At 34.6% G+C, this 14,468-nt stretch overlaps 2 protein-coding genes across 3 annotated transcripts; both read right to left on the bottom strand.

Annotated features, from left to right (window-relative positions):
- On the bottom strand, positions 4,311–5,424 carry LOC105159041. Its single transcript, XM_011075974.2, has one exon. The coding sequence runs from the start codon at positions 5,145–5,147 to the stop codon at positions 4,515–4,517; it is 633 nt and encodes a 210-aa protein (XP_011074276.1). The 5' UTR covers positions 5,148–5,424; the 3' UTR covers positions 4,311–4,514.
- On the bottom strand, positions 6,466–14,468 carry LOC105159040 (serine/threonine-protein kinase CTR1). Of its 2 annotated transcripts, XM_011075972.2 has the most exons (15): positions 13,006–14,462; positions 12,614–12,912; positions 12,390–12,534; positions 11,559–11,674; positions 10,875–11,077; positions 10,050–10,424; positions 9,909–9,949; positions 9,174–9,242; positions 8,487–8,587; positions 8,302–8,386; positions 8,110–8,208; positions 7,962–8,030; positions 7,509–7,640; positions 7,305–7,399; positions 6,466–6,938 (listed from the first exon to the last, which is right to left on the bottom strand). In XM_011075972.2, exons 1-15 carry the CDS (start codon positions 13,873–13,875, stop codon positions 6,842–6,844), a joined length of 2,796 nt encoding a protein of 931 aa, XP_011074274.1. In that variant the 5' UTR covers positions 13,876–14,462; the 3' UTR covers positions 6,466–6,841. The 2 variants fall into 2 exon arrangements, with proteins under 2 accessions (XP_011074274.1, XP_011074275.1); XM_011075973.2 differs by lacking the exons at positions 6,466–6,938; positions 7,305–7,399 and having other exon boundaries at positions 7,559–7,700; positions 13,006–14,468.

The following is a 14,468-nucleotide window of genomic DNA, read 5'->3' as shown; positions in this document are numbered from 1 at the left end:
CTTGAAAAATTCTAATGAATGCCAATAGTTTTTCCCCTTATTATATAATTAATTGAATTGAGAAAAAAAAAAGATATTTTTTAGGTCCAAATTAAGTCTATGTATTGATGGGTAGAGACCTTACTCCGACCCTATCTATATTCTTTTTATGGATTTGGGTCTAAGCCTGAGTTTTAGAATTAGGTTATGAGTTTGGATAGGGTCTTACCCTACCTATTGACACTCCAACACTGATCCCTGCACCCATGGACGCCATGGCGTTGCCGCCCTCCACCCCCATCCACCGTTCTCTCTCTCTCTAATATATATACTTTTATATATATGCATATATTTATATATCCAAGTATATATATAATATATTACATATAAACATAAACCATTTATATATTTATAAAAATATTCAACATAAAAAATATAATTTTAAACACATGCCGTTGATTTAAATTAAAATAAGATCTGGGCCATTAATTTATTAGTCAAATTTAAACCTTAAATTCAAATCAGATTCAACGGTTCTTAAATAAGGTTATAAAAATAACTTTATGATCTAAAATTTAAAAAATAAAAATAAAAAATTAATGAGAAAGCGGTTGCACTTTAAATCGCGTGAAATAGTAATTTGCTTAATTTTAAAAAAAATACAAAAAAAATAATTTAGTATTTTTTTCACATGGGGTAATATGCTCATTTTGGATATCATATGGGGTGATATGCATTTCTCCCTAAATAGTTATATTATTTGTCATCAAACTCTCATTATAACATCTGGTTTGTTTACATAATTACCCATACCTTTTGATAATGACACATGCATTTATCAATAATGTTAATATCACTTACATAAATTATTTCTATTTTTTGAATAATTACATGAACAAACTATACTTATTTTTTAACTTTCAGAATTTATTTCTATAATTATACAAAATGCATGAATAATTCGTTCATTTATATGAAAAAAAATTACAAATTAGAATGTATAAATATAATTACTCCCTCAAAATATTTTAATAATCTCAAATTATTTATATTAATAAAATTCGAACTTACAACCTTTTATTTACTAGCAATTACTCTTCGTAGGCAAAATTTTGAAATTTGGCGGTTGCATAAAAATTAAAATCGTGGGGAGTGTTGTTTTTTTTTATTATTAAAAAAAATAATGAACTTTTTATTAATTGAAATAAATCGATTGTAATTATAATCATTTATATTGGTATCAATTTAGCGAATATTATTACAATAATCATATTCTATTCAACAATATCTATTATTACAGTAGACAACAACTCTTACTATGCGATAGATAAATACCACGCACATGATGGAGTTAAAAACTATAATCTTTAAAATTACAACTTCGTTGATCTAAACCTGGTTAGCTAAATCGGGGTAGTCTTGTTAAGGGCTGCAATCGCAATTGAAAATTGATGGCTGTGATTGGGACTGTGCCCACTTGTGACGGCACATTTGTTCCGTTGCTATTGTAGGGAATCCACCACCCAACTGCATTTAGCCAATCAAGCTGTATTATACTTTTTTGGGAAAATCACACTATCACATTACTCCCTGCAAAAGTTTTGTACAATTATAGGTAAAATTGTGTACGATTTAAAAAAAGTATATTTAGTTTTCTTAATTTTTATTTTTATTTAATAAATAGATTTATTTATATGTTAAATTTTATTAAAATTATTGATATTAATAAAAAAAATTGACTGAAAATTTATATTTATCCCCAATTGATTTATTACTGATTTACTGAGTTATTGTAGATCAAACAAATCTTTTTGCACACCAAACTACCCGTACGTATCTTCACACGTTAATGCATGTATCTTTACTCTTATAAGAGTAGTCTGGTTATAAAACATTTGTTGACCTGTAATAAATTAGCAATAAGTCAGTAGGAGTAAATATAGATTTTTATTTTTATTTTTTCAAATATCCTAAAATTCGATTAATTTTGACTAATAAGGATCTATTTGCTAGAAAAAAATAAACATAAAAAATACTAAATGAAGTTTTTTTCTATTAATATCATTAAATTTAGTGAATTTTACTAACCGGTTGATCCATTTGTTAGATGGAAGTAAACCTTAGAAGTACAAGATGTAATTACAAGTCACAGGATATTTATGTGTAATCACACCAAACTTTAAGAGAAGAAAGTGTAATTATCCAAAACAACGTGTGAAAACAAAGAGACAAACATTAAGTTTGTTTTATCTTGTCTCGAAGATTATCCAAAAACAAAACCAAACATAGCGAATATATTTAACCAAAAATGGCACCAAATATATCTTGGTTAATATTATATAACTATATAAATACGACATCAATTTTCATCCAATTTTGGACACGTATTAGGTGCACAAGGACAAGTAGTTGGTGGATGAAAAGTGACTGGCAACAATAACTCATAATTGATTTAAACACCAGCTACTACAATACAATAAATAAGATTAATTAATGTGTGAAATGTACTTCAGATCTTGTGAATTTTATTTTCTTACATACAACATAATTAACAACGTTATTATATATTAAATGTAATAGAATTTTTTATTTAAATATATAAAAAAGTATATAAGAATATGTAGTAACATAATTTTTTTAATTTTTAAATATATAGTTGAGCTCTAATTTGTGCAAATTCTTAAATATTTCGTACTGCAGTTCTTACTCCAGCTTAAGCTTAAACTAGCAGTAGTGACACATCCTATGCATATGCTTAAATTTATTTTATATTAAATTTAAAAGTTTATTTATTTTTATATGATAGATATTGTTTCATGTTACGTGCATATTTTTATTTGATTTAATTATTTGTAAAAAAATGATTTTAAGAAAAAGTAAGGAGGAGTAAAGTTGGAGTGAAAAGAAATATATATATATATATACATATAATTAGAAAGAAAAAAATATAATCATACAAAATATTATCAGTTCGAAGATATTTTTATTTTATTATGTTATTTAGTATAAAAATAATCACAGAACATCCAGATCCAAATATATTTTCATTATGTTACGTTGTTTTTAATATATGTATGTATATATATAACAAAATATTCTAATGTTCCAAATATATTTTCATTACTCATAAAAACTCAATACGGAAAACAAAAAGTTACTTGGAATTTTTGAAAATAAAAAATGGAGAATTTAAATAAAACCAAACAATGTCTTACTTTCATAATAACCACTTTCCTTACTACTACTGTCGGAAAATTTCAACAAACTCAACTTCTCTTACAAGGAACTATAAATGCTCTGCAATCTGCATCCCACTTCTATTAATAGATCATCATACCTGCTTTTTCTATGTACGGACGTCCGTACTATTGGATACTATTATTAATTGTTGTTTTAATGTTAAAATATTAATCATACTTAAAAAAATTATAATAAATATTTTAGTCATAATCATATCATGACAAGTATTGAAGTCATAATTAAGATCATATATATATAGTAATTAACTATAGTCGATATTTAAATTTTTATAATGATTTTGATTTGATTGAGTTGTATAATTTAACGATATCGTTCGAATATTTATTTATTAAGTATCAATGCGTTGTAATAGAACGCATACAATTGATATAAATACACATTTATTTAAGTTTAATTTCAAGACGTGTCGTAAAATAATTTGAGCCCAAACCACAAGGTCTGAAGGATAATTACAATTTTAATGCAAATTACAATTATAATTACATCATCTTTTCCTAAAGTTTGACAAAATTATACATAACTCCATGTGACTTAAGAAAATTATATATAAATTTCTTAATTAATTCAAATTCATCGAATTTATTGATATTAGAAAAAAAAAAAAAAAAAAAAGAGAGAATGAAAGTCCATGTTTATCTGCTTTATTTCTAATCAAACTACTATTATACACTTTCACATGCAGTAACGCATGTGCTAAGGGTTGTTTGATCAGAGAAATTTGTTTAGCCTGTAATAAGTCCATCGAAAATAAATATGAATTTTTCTTTAATTTTTTTTGCTAGTAGAAGCAAATGCTGTTATTGGATGAAAATAAACATTAGGACGTAAAATATATAACAAAAAAATTATATGTAATTACACCAAATTTTAATAAATGAGGATCTAATTATTCCTTTATAAAATATAGGTTGATAGTTGATCTGGTGGAATTGAAGGGTCATGGTCCATGGATCTCGTAGTACTCATTTCCTTCTGTGATCAAAACTGCATCTCCAGTGATTTACCTTAAGAATGCATTGCTTTTAAAATTTAAATTATAGTGTTTATATTTATTTAATCAATTATCAAAGTTGTGAATCCTAACTTTTGTTTGGGCCATAACATTAACATGTTATCAATCAATTGGACCAAATACATATTGTTAAACATCGTATCCAATCAATTTAACCAAACCAGAATAGACTATCGTGAGATTACAAATCATACGACGTCGAATTCCTCAACAATTATGTCCTCCACAATTCCGTCAATCAAACCAAACGAGGCCCAATGGGTTAGGGGGCCACGAGACGGGCCAATGCATCTCGGGCCGAATCGTATTCGGGTTGGACTCGGAGAGCATCCCCATACGCTTTTCGGGCCTCCTCTTTCAACCCTTTCTTCTCATAACACTCCCCCAACAACCCATACGCCCTCGCATTATCCCCTTTCAGCTTCACCGACTCCACCAGGTCCTCCACCGCTCCACCGCCGTCGATCACCGCCAAACGCAGCTCCGCCCGCTTGAACAACGCTTCCGCTCTCTCACCGTCGCTCAGAGATTTCGCGGCCAGCGGCGACAGCGCGATGTCCAGCGAATCGAGAGCCGAGGTCTTGAACCCCTGCAGCTCGAGAGCGAGCGCCTTGAGTATGTGATACGCTGCATCCTTGGGGTCGATAGAGATGGCTCTATCGGCCTCTGCTTCAGCTCGGTGCGCGAGGGAGCGGTCGGAGGAGGATCTGGCCTGGGAGAGGAGCTGGGCGCCGAGAACGAAATGGCGCTTGGCTTCGAAATTGGATCGGCGGGAGAGGAGGCGGAGCTTGGAGAAGAGCTTTTGGGGGATGCTGTGGATGAAGAGGAACATGAACACGGCGATCAGAATGATGGCTGCCTGCAACAGTAGATCGCTCCACATCTGGTCCTCCATGTTGTTTCTTTTGGGGTGCGAAATTATGAGAAATTGGGCGGAGAGATTATATCAGAAAAGAAGAAGCGCGACGGCTACGCGTGTTCTTGGCTTGACTGTTGACTTGGGTCGTATATGTTGCACAGAAAATGTTCAATCCCATATGCTTTATAAACTTACAGATTTCTATTATAGAATGTAGGGGTGTTCACGCTCCGGCCCCAATCAATTTGCGCAATCCAAACCACACTGTAATTAGTGTATTAAGGATAAGTTGGGTTGATTTTGGACTAGTAAAACGAAGATCGTATTTTAATAATTGAATTTGATTTAATATTTACATAAATCGTGTTTGATCATAATAATAATAATAATAAATGTATTTTTACATTGTGAAGTATATGATGCACATACTTTTAAATTTTCGTATGCATTACTTCTCCATATATATATATATATATATATATATGTAAATAAATCACTATATATATATATATATATTGTGTGTGTGTGTCTTTTTATGTTTTTGTTGTGTACGTATATAATTATTTTGACCCAAATTTACTTAAATAGTGTAGAACACGTGCTATGCACGGTTATATCTATATTTATATTTTTTTAGTAATATATTGCACTATAAAAAAATCTTTTACATAAAATAAAATTTTAATTTTTTATCGCAACATATAGTAGTTTTGAATTTTTATTAAAATTGATACTTTTCAGCACATACAACATATTTCTACTTATCAAAATTTGTATTTGTATGATGATTATTTTTAAATAACTATGACATTCTATTAAAAATATAAAATCACGTTTTACATATATCCAATATTGTATCAAAATATTAAAAAATAAACAATTACTTAAATGTCTTGTTTGTATTATATAACTTACATTCCATAGTAAACTATCAAAGTACATAAATCTGAAGTAATCTTACTTATTAAGAAAAATAAAATATAAAGCAAGAACGAAAACTTACTTTTAATGCGTTAATAGGAATTGTTGATTAGAGAAGTCATAATAGAAGTTATGAAATATTATGTTATTTCCTAACAATAGACGTATATGTATACACATATTATTAAATGAAATTATTTGTTTATAATGTCATTTTAATTATAAAAATAAATAAATCGAAGATACAAAAGAAAATATTATACATCTTTTAGGCTTTAAGATAAAATCATAAAATAAAAATTTAATGGATGAATTTATAATATAGAAAAAAACTTGGTGATTAAAAGATACAAAAGGGTCAAAAGTGAAACGAAATATATACCTATCACACTGACTAAATATATTCCTTCGCCAAAGCCAAAACAAAAACAAAAATAAAAATAAAGACAATAATATATAGAAAACTATGATGTATAAAAAAGCAATGCAAGAAAGGCAACAGGTAATGAAGGTAGCGTAGTGGTGTCGTAGACAACAAGTGTTGTGTAGTGAGTAGTAACCTGTCCCTTTTATTACACAGCACTCCACACCAGTGGTCCATATGCTCCACACAACATTACCATACAGTTAGTTTCATTCCATGCCTGAATTCAAACAACAGAAATTATTGGTATCTACTATCTGTATGGCTCCATCCCCATCCCCATCTCTATTCCTATCCCGCTAGGTGATGCAGCAACTTCAGTAAAAACACTTGCTACTACCATCCTCTTCTCTCGCCCAAAACCAAAAACAAACGAAGATATGCCTCACGGACTGCCCATTTGTATCATTTGCAACGGTGATTTCAACAACTTCTTCAATGTATCCACTATGTTACTGAACGATGGGCGCTGTGCAGGGTCACTGCAAATAACACACATTATTTGTCACACAAATGATGAGGAAAAAATTCAAGGATTTCAACTTGCTTGCAATGCCCAAAATTAGACTTGCAGCACTTGCAATCGTGATTTATATGATAAGGGGCTGTTTCCAATAACTTCTGCTTTGGATAAGTTGTAAGAAACAGTTATAAACTAAGAATAAGAAACGTTGAGGTTAGCATGTTCGAAAAACAACTTCAACTTTACAATTCTTGGCAGGAGGTGCAGCATAATTTCTTAAAACTCCTTCCTTCATCTACCCTTTTTTTTTTGGGGAGGGGGGGTGATTAAGATAGTTTGGTGTCGGTGTAGTTATTCACAAAGAAAATGGTAACAAAGCCCTTACTCAGCCCAGCAAGACTCCATTAGAGATGCCAATACCGGGGACGTGTTTGGTGGGATCGCAGGTCTCCTATTCTGGAAAGCAACAGCTCCGACCACCTAAGAATTTGCCAAAACCAGGACCTCATTAGTTCCAATCCTTTTCAAATGAAAACAAAGTCCACGACATTAACTAGTACTCCGTAAATGCTAGTTAAAGCTTAACTACCTGGGCAGGACTGAGACCACTCCAAGGCTGTTGCATAGTGACAAGCTCCCACAAAATCACTCCAAAACTGTAGACATCAGATTTCTCATTGGAGGGCTCTCCACGAAGAAATTCAGGGGCCATCCACTCAGGCTGAAATGAAAAGGAAGAGCATTACATGCTGATCGATGCACTGTCAAGAAAATGTTCAACCTGCAAGGATATTTGATCACGATAGCTGATTTTCCGTAGGCATGCATCAGAGTTTATTTTCTGCAATCATATGTACTCACAAAAATTTCCCATAAGAGTTTTTTTCCATCATGTTTGTACTAATTATACCTATATTTGCAATTGTAGAAGTATTCCTCTATGTGCAGGTAAATGTTTATCTATTTGTGTCGGAAATTGGTAGAGATACATTACACATCTATATATATATATATGAGGGGAAAGAGAAAGAGAGAGACTTACTGTTCCAGCAACAGACTTCGACGATATGAATGTGTTTGCTTTGAAACGTGACAAACCAAAATCGCATACCTAATGCATGTTTGTAAAAAAAATTCAGATACAGACTTGAGCAGGTAACCTTCAAGAGTAGCAGAAGAGAATTAATTACCTTCACATTCCAATTTTTATCAACCAACAGATTCGGCGATTTTAGGTCCCAGTGGACAATAGGCGGAGTAAGCCGATGAAGGTAATTGACACCTTTTGCCTATATACGACATGCATACCAAAAAATTAGCTGACCTGAAAAAGAAGAAGGGGGGATGGCGGGATGAAAATATATGAAAATCAAAAAACGAACCACATCGAGAGCCATGCGTAGTCGTCGCCTCTGGTCTAAAATTTCTCCAGCAGCTGGCCTGTGTATCAGTCGGAACAGGCTACCTCTGCTCCACAGAATTCCAAAAGTACATATTAGTACACATGTATTCTCACTCCATATCAATTATTCAGTTTGAGGATGTAGGGAACAAGACCACCATTTACCTTGGCAAATACTCGGTTACTATAGATAGATGCGGACGTTTTGTAACAGCGCCCATGAACAGAACCACATTTGGATGACGGATTCGTTTCATTATAGCAACCTTCAGAAAGATATAAATTAGAAAATTATAGGTCAACTATACAGCACAACCAACAAAAAATTGGATTCACAGATTTCACAACTAAGCAGCAGATATGTGAGTAGAAATCATATCCATGTGTACTCAGATAATGTAGCCTTGAGAAAGTTGCTAAATAATATTGTAATATGTAAGGAGGTAAACAAAGTGAATGTCAATATGACTAGCAACAACATACATGAATGTCAAACACATAAAATGATCGTGTAAACTCATTATAGCATTTTAAGATTTCTTCGCTTGTACCCCTTCAATTATATGTTAAACCTATTTATACAAAGAGTTAATAATGTTATTTCTATTTCAAGAAAGAATATTTGAAAGTAATATAACTGCTGAGATAAAGCTATCCGATGGGCCAAGTGTTGAACAGATTTACAATAAGCTTCAAGATAACTAGGGTAATTAATAAACAATGTCACAATGTTCTCAGCGACAAAGACGACCTCTGTTGCATCACTTATCATACAACCAAGGATATAACTCTAAACAATCAACTTGGGAAATGCCTCCTGCGATTAGAATCATTCAAGCATGCTATCCATACCTCCCTTAGAAACTCCTTCAATTGCTCATCATGAAAATCCTGGACGGTTAAAACCTTAACTGCTACATCCTGCAGTAGTAGAAGTATTTCAGTTGAATTATGTTCTAACCACAAAACAAAGAAGCAGATCAAAGTCCCAAGAAATTATATAGAAATTGGGAAGAAAGTGAGTTATATTCTATTTCGCTTTTATACTATTCCTTTTTCACACTCACCTATTCCTTGCACAAAGTAACTTCCAAATGTCCATAGCTAGTTAGAAGAAGACTTAAATAGAATGAAAGAGGTGATGCAAAATTCCAATGTTCAAAGCTAATTAGAAGAAGACTTAATAGAATGAAATAGGTGATGCAAAATTCCAATGTTCAAAGCTAGTTAGAAGAAGACTTAAATAGAATGAAATAGGTGATGCAAAATGACTGAAGTACATTTGGACAATAAAGCAGAAAACATAGCCAGGCAAAATCTATTGCATGTCAACCTAATAGACATAGATGTAATTTGCACCTTAAAACAAGAGATCCTACACATGCCATGCATACCTTCTTTCCTTATTCTTGAATCTACTTATGTATTTATCTAGTTGTATCGGTGTTTGTTGAAAACCAGAACCATTAATCAGATCATGCACTTAGTTAGAAGCATCATAATTTCATCTCAGTAGAATCAAACATCCTAAATAAATATTAACGGAATCAGCCCTTGTCAGTAAATCCAGAGCCTTATAATACTAACCGATCCATGCCATTCAGCTCGATGCACAGTGCCAAAAGATCCTATCAGGAAAAGGACAAACAAGCGTATCATAAACATAGATCAAGAAGGCAGCCTCATCCAATAAAAGAAATTACAACTAAACAGAATTAGACAAATTACCAGCACCAACACGTTCCTTAATGTGTAACTCATCCCATGAGATCTCCAGCCAATCCATTGCGAGAGATGGCTCTAGATTCAGATATCTAGGAATGACTGAAGAATGTTGTTGCCCGTGATCGTGAAACTTATTCTTAGTCTCCAAATCTTTGGAGAAGGTTACTTTAGGTTGTCTATTGGCTTGAGATTGAACCATATTTCCAGCTACAACGATCTCCTTTTTGTAAGTCTGTTTTATAATAATTTTATCACCTCCTGATTGGGAATAGTCATCCTTAGATTTTGCAGCACCAGTAACATAAAAAAACTCTGGCCAGCGGCCCTCATCTTTTGCATTTTCCGCCAAAATAATATCCTTCTTTTCATCCCCAGTTGCTGCAAATGAATCCTTCAAGTTAGTTCATTACTTGAAGAGACATGCACGAAATTAACTCCTTGATGGAGTCAAAGACTCTTCTTGTTGATTCATCTTTTATAAACAAGGACTCACAAAGTTTACCAACAATAACCACTGAACAGGAAAAAAAACAACGCAACATCATTGCAAGTGATAATTAAACTCATCATATGCTGCAGTTACTGATCAAAAGGTGATTTCCGTTAGTGCATTCTCCCAGATAAAAGAAGAGATGACAGGGTCAGTCAAGTGTGCCAACTTTAGTTGATCAGCGACACAAGCATCCCATACTTAGTACCACTCTCCAACAGAATTTTCTATATGCTATTCAAAGCCCATCTCTAATCACTCCCATCATTGTCTGCTGCTAATAGCTAATCACATGGAACTTGAATGAAAGACTGCGGAGGATAAAAAGTATAACATACCTGAACATATAGGAATGTTATTGCCACATGCATATTTTGAGTTCAGAGATTGATTTGCGATCTCATTCTTCACATCTTGCTGAAATTCTTTTAGATGTGATACTTGAAATGGTGATGGGACAGAGGAAAGTGAACTTGCATTGATTGATGAATCTGGGCCGTGGACATTTCCTGGTTGCCCAACTAGATCAACAACAAATTCCCTGCAGAAAAAGGTAGGATTAACCACTGCAAAATGAATATTACGTGTATAACTTAGCTGCTCATCCAACTTTATGTTTCAATGCTAAATCTTGGTGTTCAAATGAATTAGGGCGTGTCTAAACCTTGCTTTGAATTTCTTACCAAACTTAAACTTATGGTTGCGCTTGATTTGATTACTGAATTAACCAAGGTCAAACTAGCTCTAACTGAGCCAAATAAGAGCGGAGCCCGAGTAATTTGATACTTTACCACATTTGTTACTCTCATTTTTTCGCTTATCTAGTTAAAGCTTCAACACTTGTACAATTACTAAGGAAGAATAAGAGCTTGTGAAAATGGGAAGAGGGAACCAATAATGGCCTAGCTTTCTGATTCACACAATCAAAGCAATCCCGTCAAACAAAAGTCAAGAAACATTTTTTTTTAATTTATAGGGGGCAGCACACTACAATGATAACACAGATTAAAAGAGCATCTTACCTGGAAAGCTTCATTTCATCCTCAATTTTGACAAGGCATGAAGACCGATGGTCAGAAACACAATACTTGCAACCTCGAGCAATCCGACAAGGCAAACCAACGTAGTCTGCTAATTTCTGGGGGCCAGCGAAAAAGAACACAGAAGTCAGCCTTATCTAAAAGTATTAAAGACATGAGGCTTATTAGTATCTCATTCAAAAATGTGCACAAATAAAAATAATGTTGAACTATGCATATGGGATCTGCTAGCATTCGTTCCAAGAAAAATACACCCCTCTCTTCTCCTGCCCCATAGACATGGAAACAAAGAAAGAAAAGGTGATTTGGCTGACATTTGTCACGAAAAAGAAAAAGGAAAAAGGGTCACTATGTCGCAAATGCAACAGTAAAGCAAGAACCAAATAAGCTCCGTACGGAAGATTAGATGATGTAAAAAATTGTTAATCTTAGCTTAGATTCAAATTTTCTCCAAGTTTGCTGTGGGAGAGAGCCAATCTAAAGCAAATTACAGTTGAGAACATGTTCAATTTCATGTTGGCTCTTTTGCTTAATATATAGTATATAATTTCGACTGCAAGAACCGGCTGCTACCTGCGTGCTAAGATTTTGAAGAGCAAGGATCAACTAACCTTGAACAAATTAAACCAATCTACATTACTAAGAGCTAACTTGGTCTTTGACGATATAAACAAATTGAAGTTCCATCACTGAAAATGCCGCATAATCCATAAAACCCTATACATATTTTACCACTTCCATATAGATCTAGAGCATCCCCATGGAAGTACGTCCTGAATCAGACAAGAAGTAGTGAAGAGGATATGTATTCACCTTGAAAAGTATAGCCCGGTGCCTGCAAAGTCCCACAGACAGGCTACCTATTGGGATCACGATGCACTTGTGGAAATCCTTTAATCTCTGGTTGACCAATTTCCAGCCAAGATTAAGGTCACCTTGCTCCACAGGAAAAGATCCCCTTAAATTTGACAAACTTAACAATATTAGGAAGAAAAATACGACATTAGAAACAGCAAACAACTATGTTCAACATCTACCCCATATAGACAGCAACGAGTTGGCCAAGTCTCTCGGCCAGAACGAGAGTACTCTCCGCTGAGAAATATATCTCTTGAGCTTTATCTTCAAGCTCCCTCAGCTGCGAGTCTCCACGTCGATCCACCAATATCACCTCAAGCGATGTATCGTCCGGTTCGACTGTCTTAAGCGCCATTAATGAAGGCATCTTTCTACCTTCCTCCATGTCATTGCACATCAGCCAGACATATGGATTCATTCCCAAAATGTTATAGAACCCATCTGAGATTTTGTCAGTGTAAGACAAGCAACCACTGACCTGAAACGACAATGGAGGTCACACCATTTAAACTTGCACATTATTAAGGTTAGTTTGAGATCAGAACCTCAAAACTAGACATAAATATCGTACCCAAAGACGATAGGAGACGGTTTCAGCATCGGAAGAACCACCAAGAATTCTACGTTCTTGCAGAAGAAGAGGCTCAGTGGCTAGTGTTGCCTGTTCGGTAAGCCTTTTGGCAAGCATTAACTGCAAATAGTAGCTCTCTTTATACCTCCGATTAACGTCAGGATCTTCCCTGGGCCCAAGGCCCTCCTCGGCCGCCGCCTCCTCCTCCTCCTCCTTTACTACGGCGGAGTCCTTGAGCATCCCGATAGTCGTTGACGTCCAGTTCCCATCCAAAGTAGTCCCCGAGATTAAGCTCCCCGCATAGCTCGTGCTCCCCCCGCTTGATAATCTCTGCAACGAAGTTTGCCTCTCGAACGCCCTTTCCTTCCCTTGCACGTGATCCGCACTGTTACTATAATTGCTCCCATTACTCGGCAGCCGCCGCAGCGAATCTTGCCGCCGGTCAGCGTCCGCTGGCGGCGGAGGCGGCGGCAAAAGTCGCTGTGTGACTTCATCTTCCTCTTCAATAATATCATCGTTCTCGTACAATCTGATCTTCACGGGATCGACAACATGGCCCTGTTGTTTTTCTTTCTTTTTCTTGTCGGAAAGCCACTTTACAAAGGCGGACAACTGCTTCCCGTGAATCTTGTCCCCCGTGACTCCATGAGAGAGACCACCATAACTGTAACTATCATCAGCTTTACACACACAAATGTTGTCATCTTTATGAGTTTCTGCTTTGAGTGTGACCTCTTCGCGCTGACGGCCCTCCAACTTCCCATCATCTGTAACAAATTTCTTTTCGTGATCTACGACCAACTTTGACGACGCATTGAAATTGCGGTCCGGAAATTGCCTCGGAAAAAAGTAAGTAGTTCTATGCGGCATCTTTCTTTCTTATCACGTGATTTGACTATCCACACAATCTTCACACAAACACACGCTTTCTTCAATCTGCTTCTCTTCTCTCTCTACACATCCCCGTCAAAATTCAACAACTTGCAGCTCCCCTGAACACAGCAACACGATAACAGATTCCCGCCGGCGACCAAGAAACCAAAACACATTTTCGCTTTCCAGTAATAACAGACTGTTAGGCCAACTATTATCAATTCAACAAAGAACCGAGAAAAGATCGCTCGCCGCCCACAAACAAACACTTCAAAACATACACACTCAGAGGATGATTACAAGATGAAATATGAAACTTACACGGATATGGGCCAAAACTTTATAGGCAAAGCAGGATAAGGGTTGTCTCTTTTTCCCAACAGAAGAAGGAAACACCAGACAAATACTCGTTCAGACAGAGCAAAAATACTTTTATATACGCCAACAAAAATGAGTAGAAAGATAACGTTTGTATGAATACATAAATCCGTATAAAAGAATTGTTTAATCCGTGTCTGGTGTACAGAGAAATGCAAGCGGGGAGCAGAGTATAATTTGTATTGGTGGAAGCGAAGACCAAGAAAACAGAC

Source organism: Sesamum indicum, linkage group LG3, assembly GCF_000512975.1.
Source record: "Sesamum indicum cultivar Zhongzhi No. 13 linkage group LG3, S_indicum_v1.0, whole genome shotgun sequence".
NCBI classification, from domain to species: Eukaryota; Viridiplantae; Streptophyta; class Magnoliopsida; order Lamiales; family Pedaliaceae; genus Sesamum; species Sesamum indicum.
The sequence above is the reverse complement of the archived record's forward strand: the minus strand, read 5'-3'. Positions and strand labels throughout refer to the sequence as shown.

Excerpts from the sequence above, each read along its gene's own strand:
- LOC105159041 (XM_011075974.2), bottom strand. The coding sequence starts at position 5,147 with ATGGAGGACCAGATGTGGAGCGATCTACTGTTGCAGGCAGCCATCATT.
- LOC105159040 (XM_011075972.2), bottom strand. The coding sequence starts at position 13,875 with ATGCCGCATAGAACTACTTACTTTTTTCCGAGGCAATTTCCGGACCGC. Across the intron at positions 8,209-8,301 it reads TACGCATGGCTCTCGATGTG|GCAAAAGGTGTCAATTACCT; the intron begins GTTCGTTTTTTG and ends TGTCGTATATAG. Across the intron at positions 8,031-8,109 it reads ATAAAAATTGGAATGTGAAG|GTATGCGATTTTGGTTTGTC; the intron begins GTAATTAATTCT and ends AACATGCATTAG.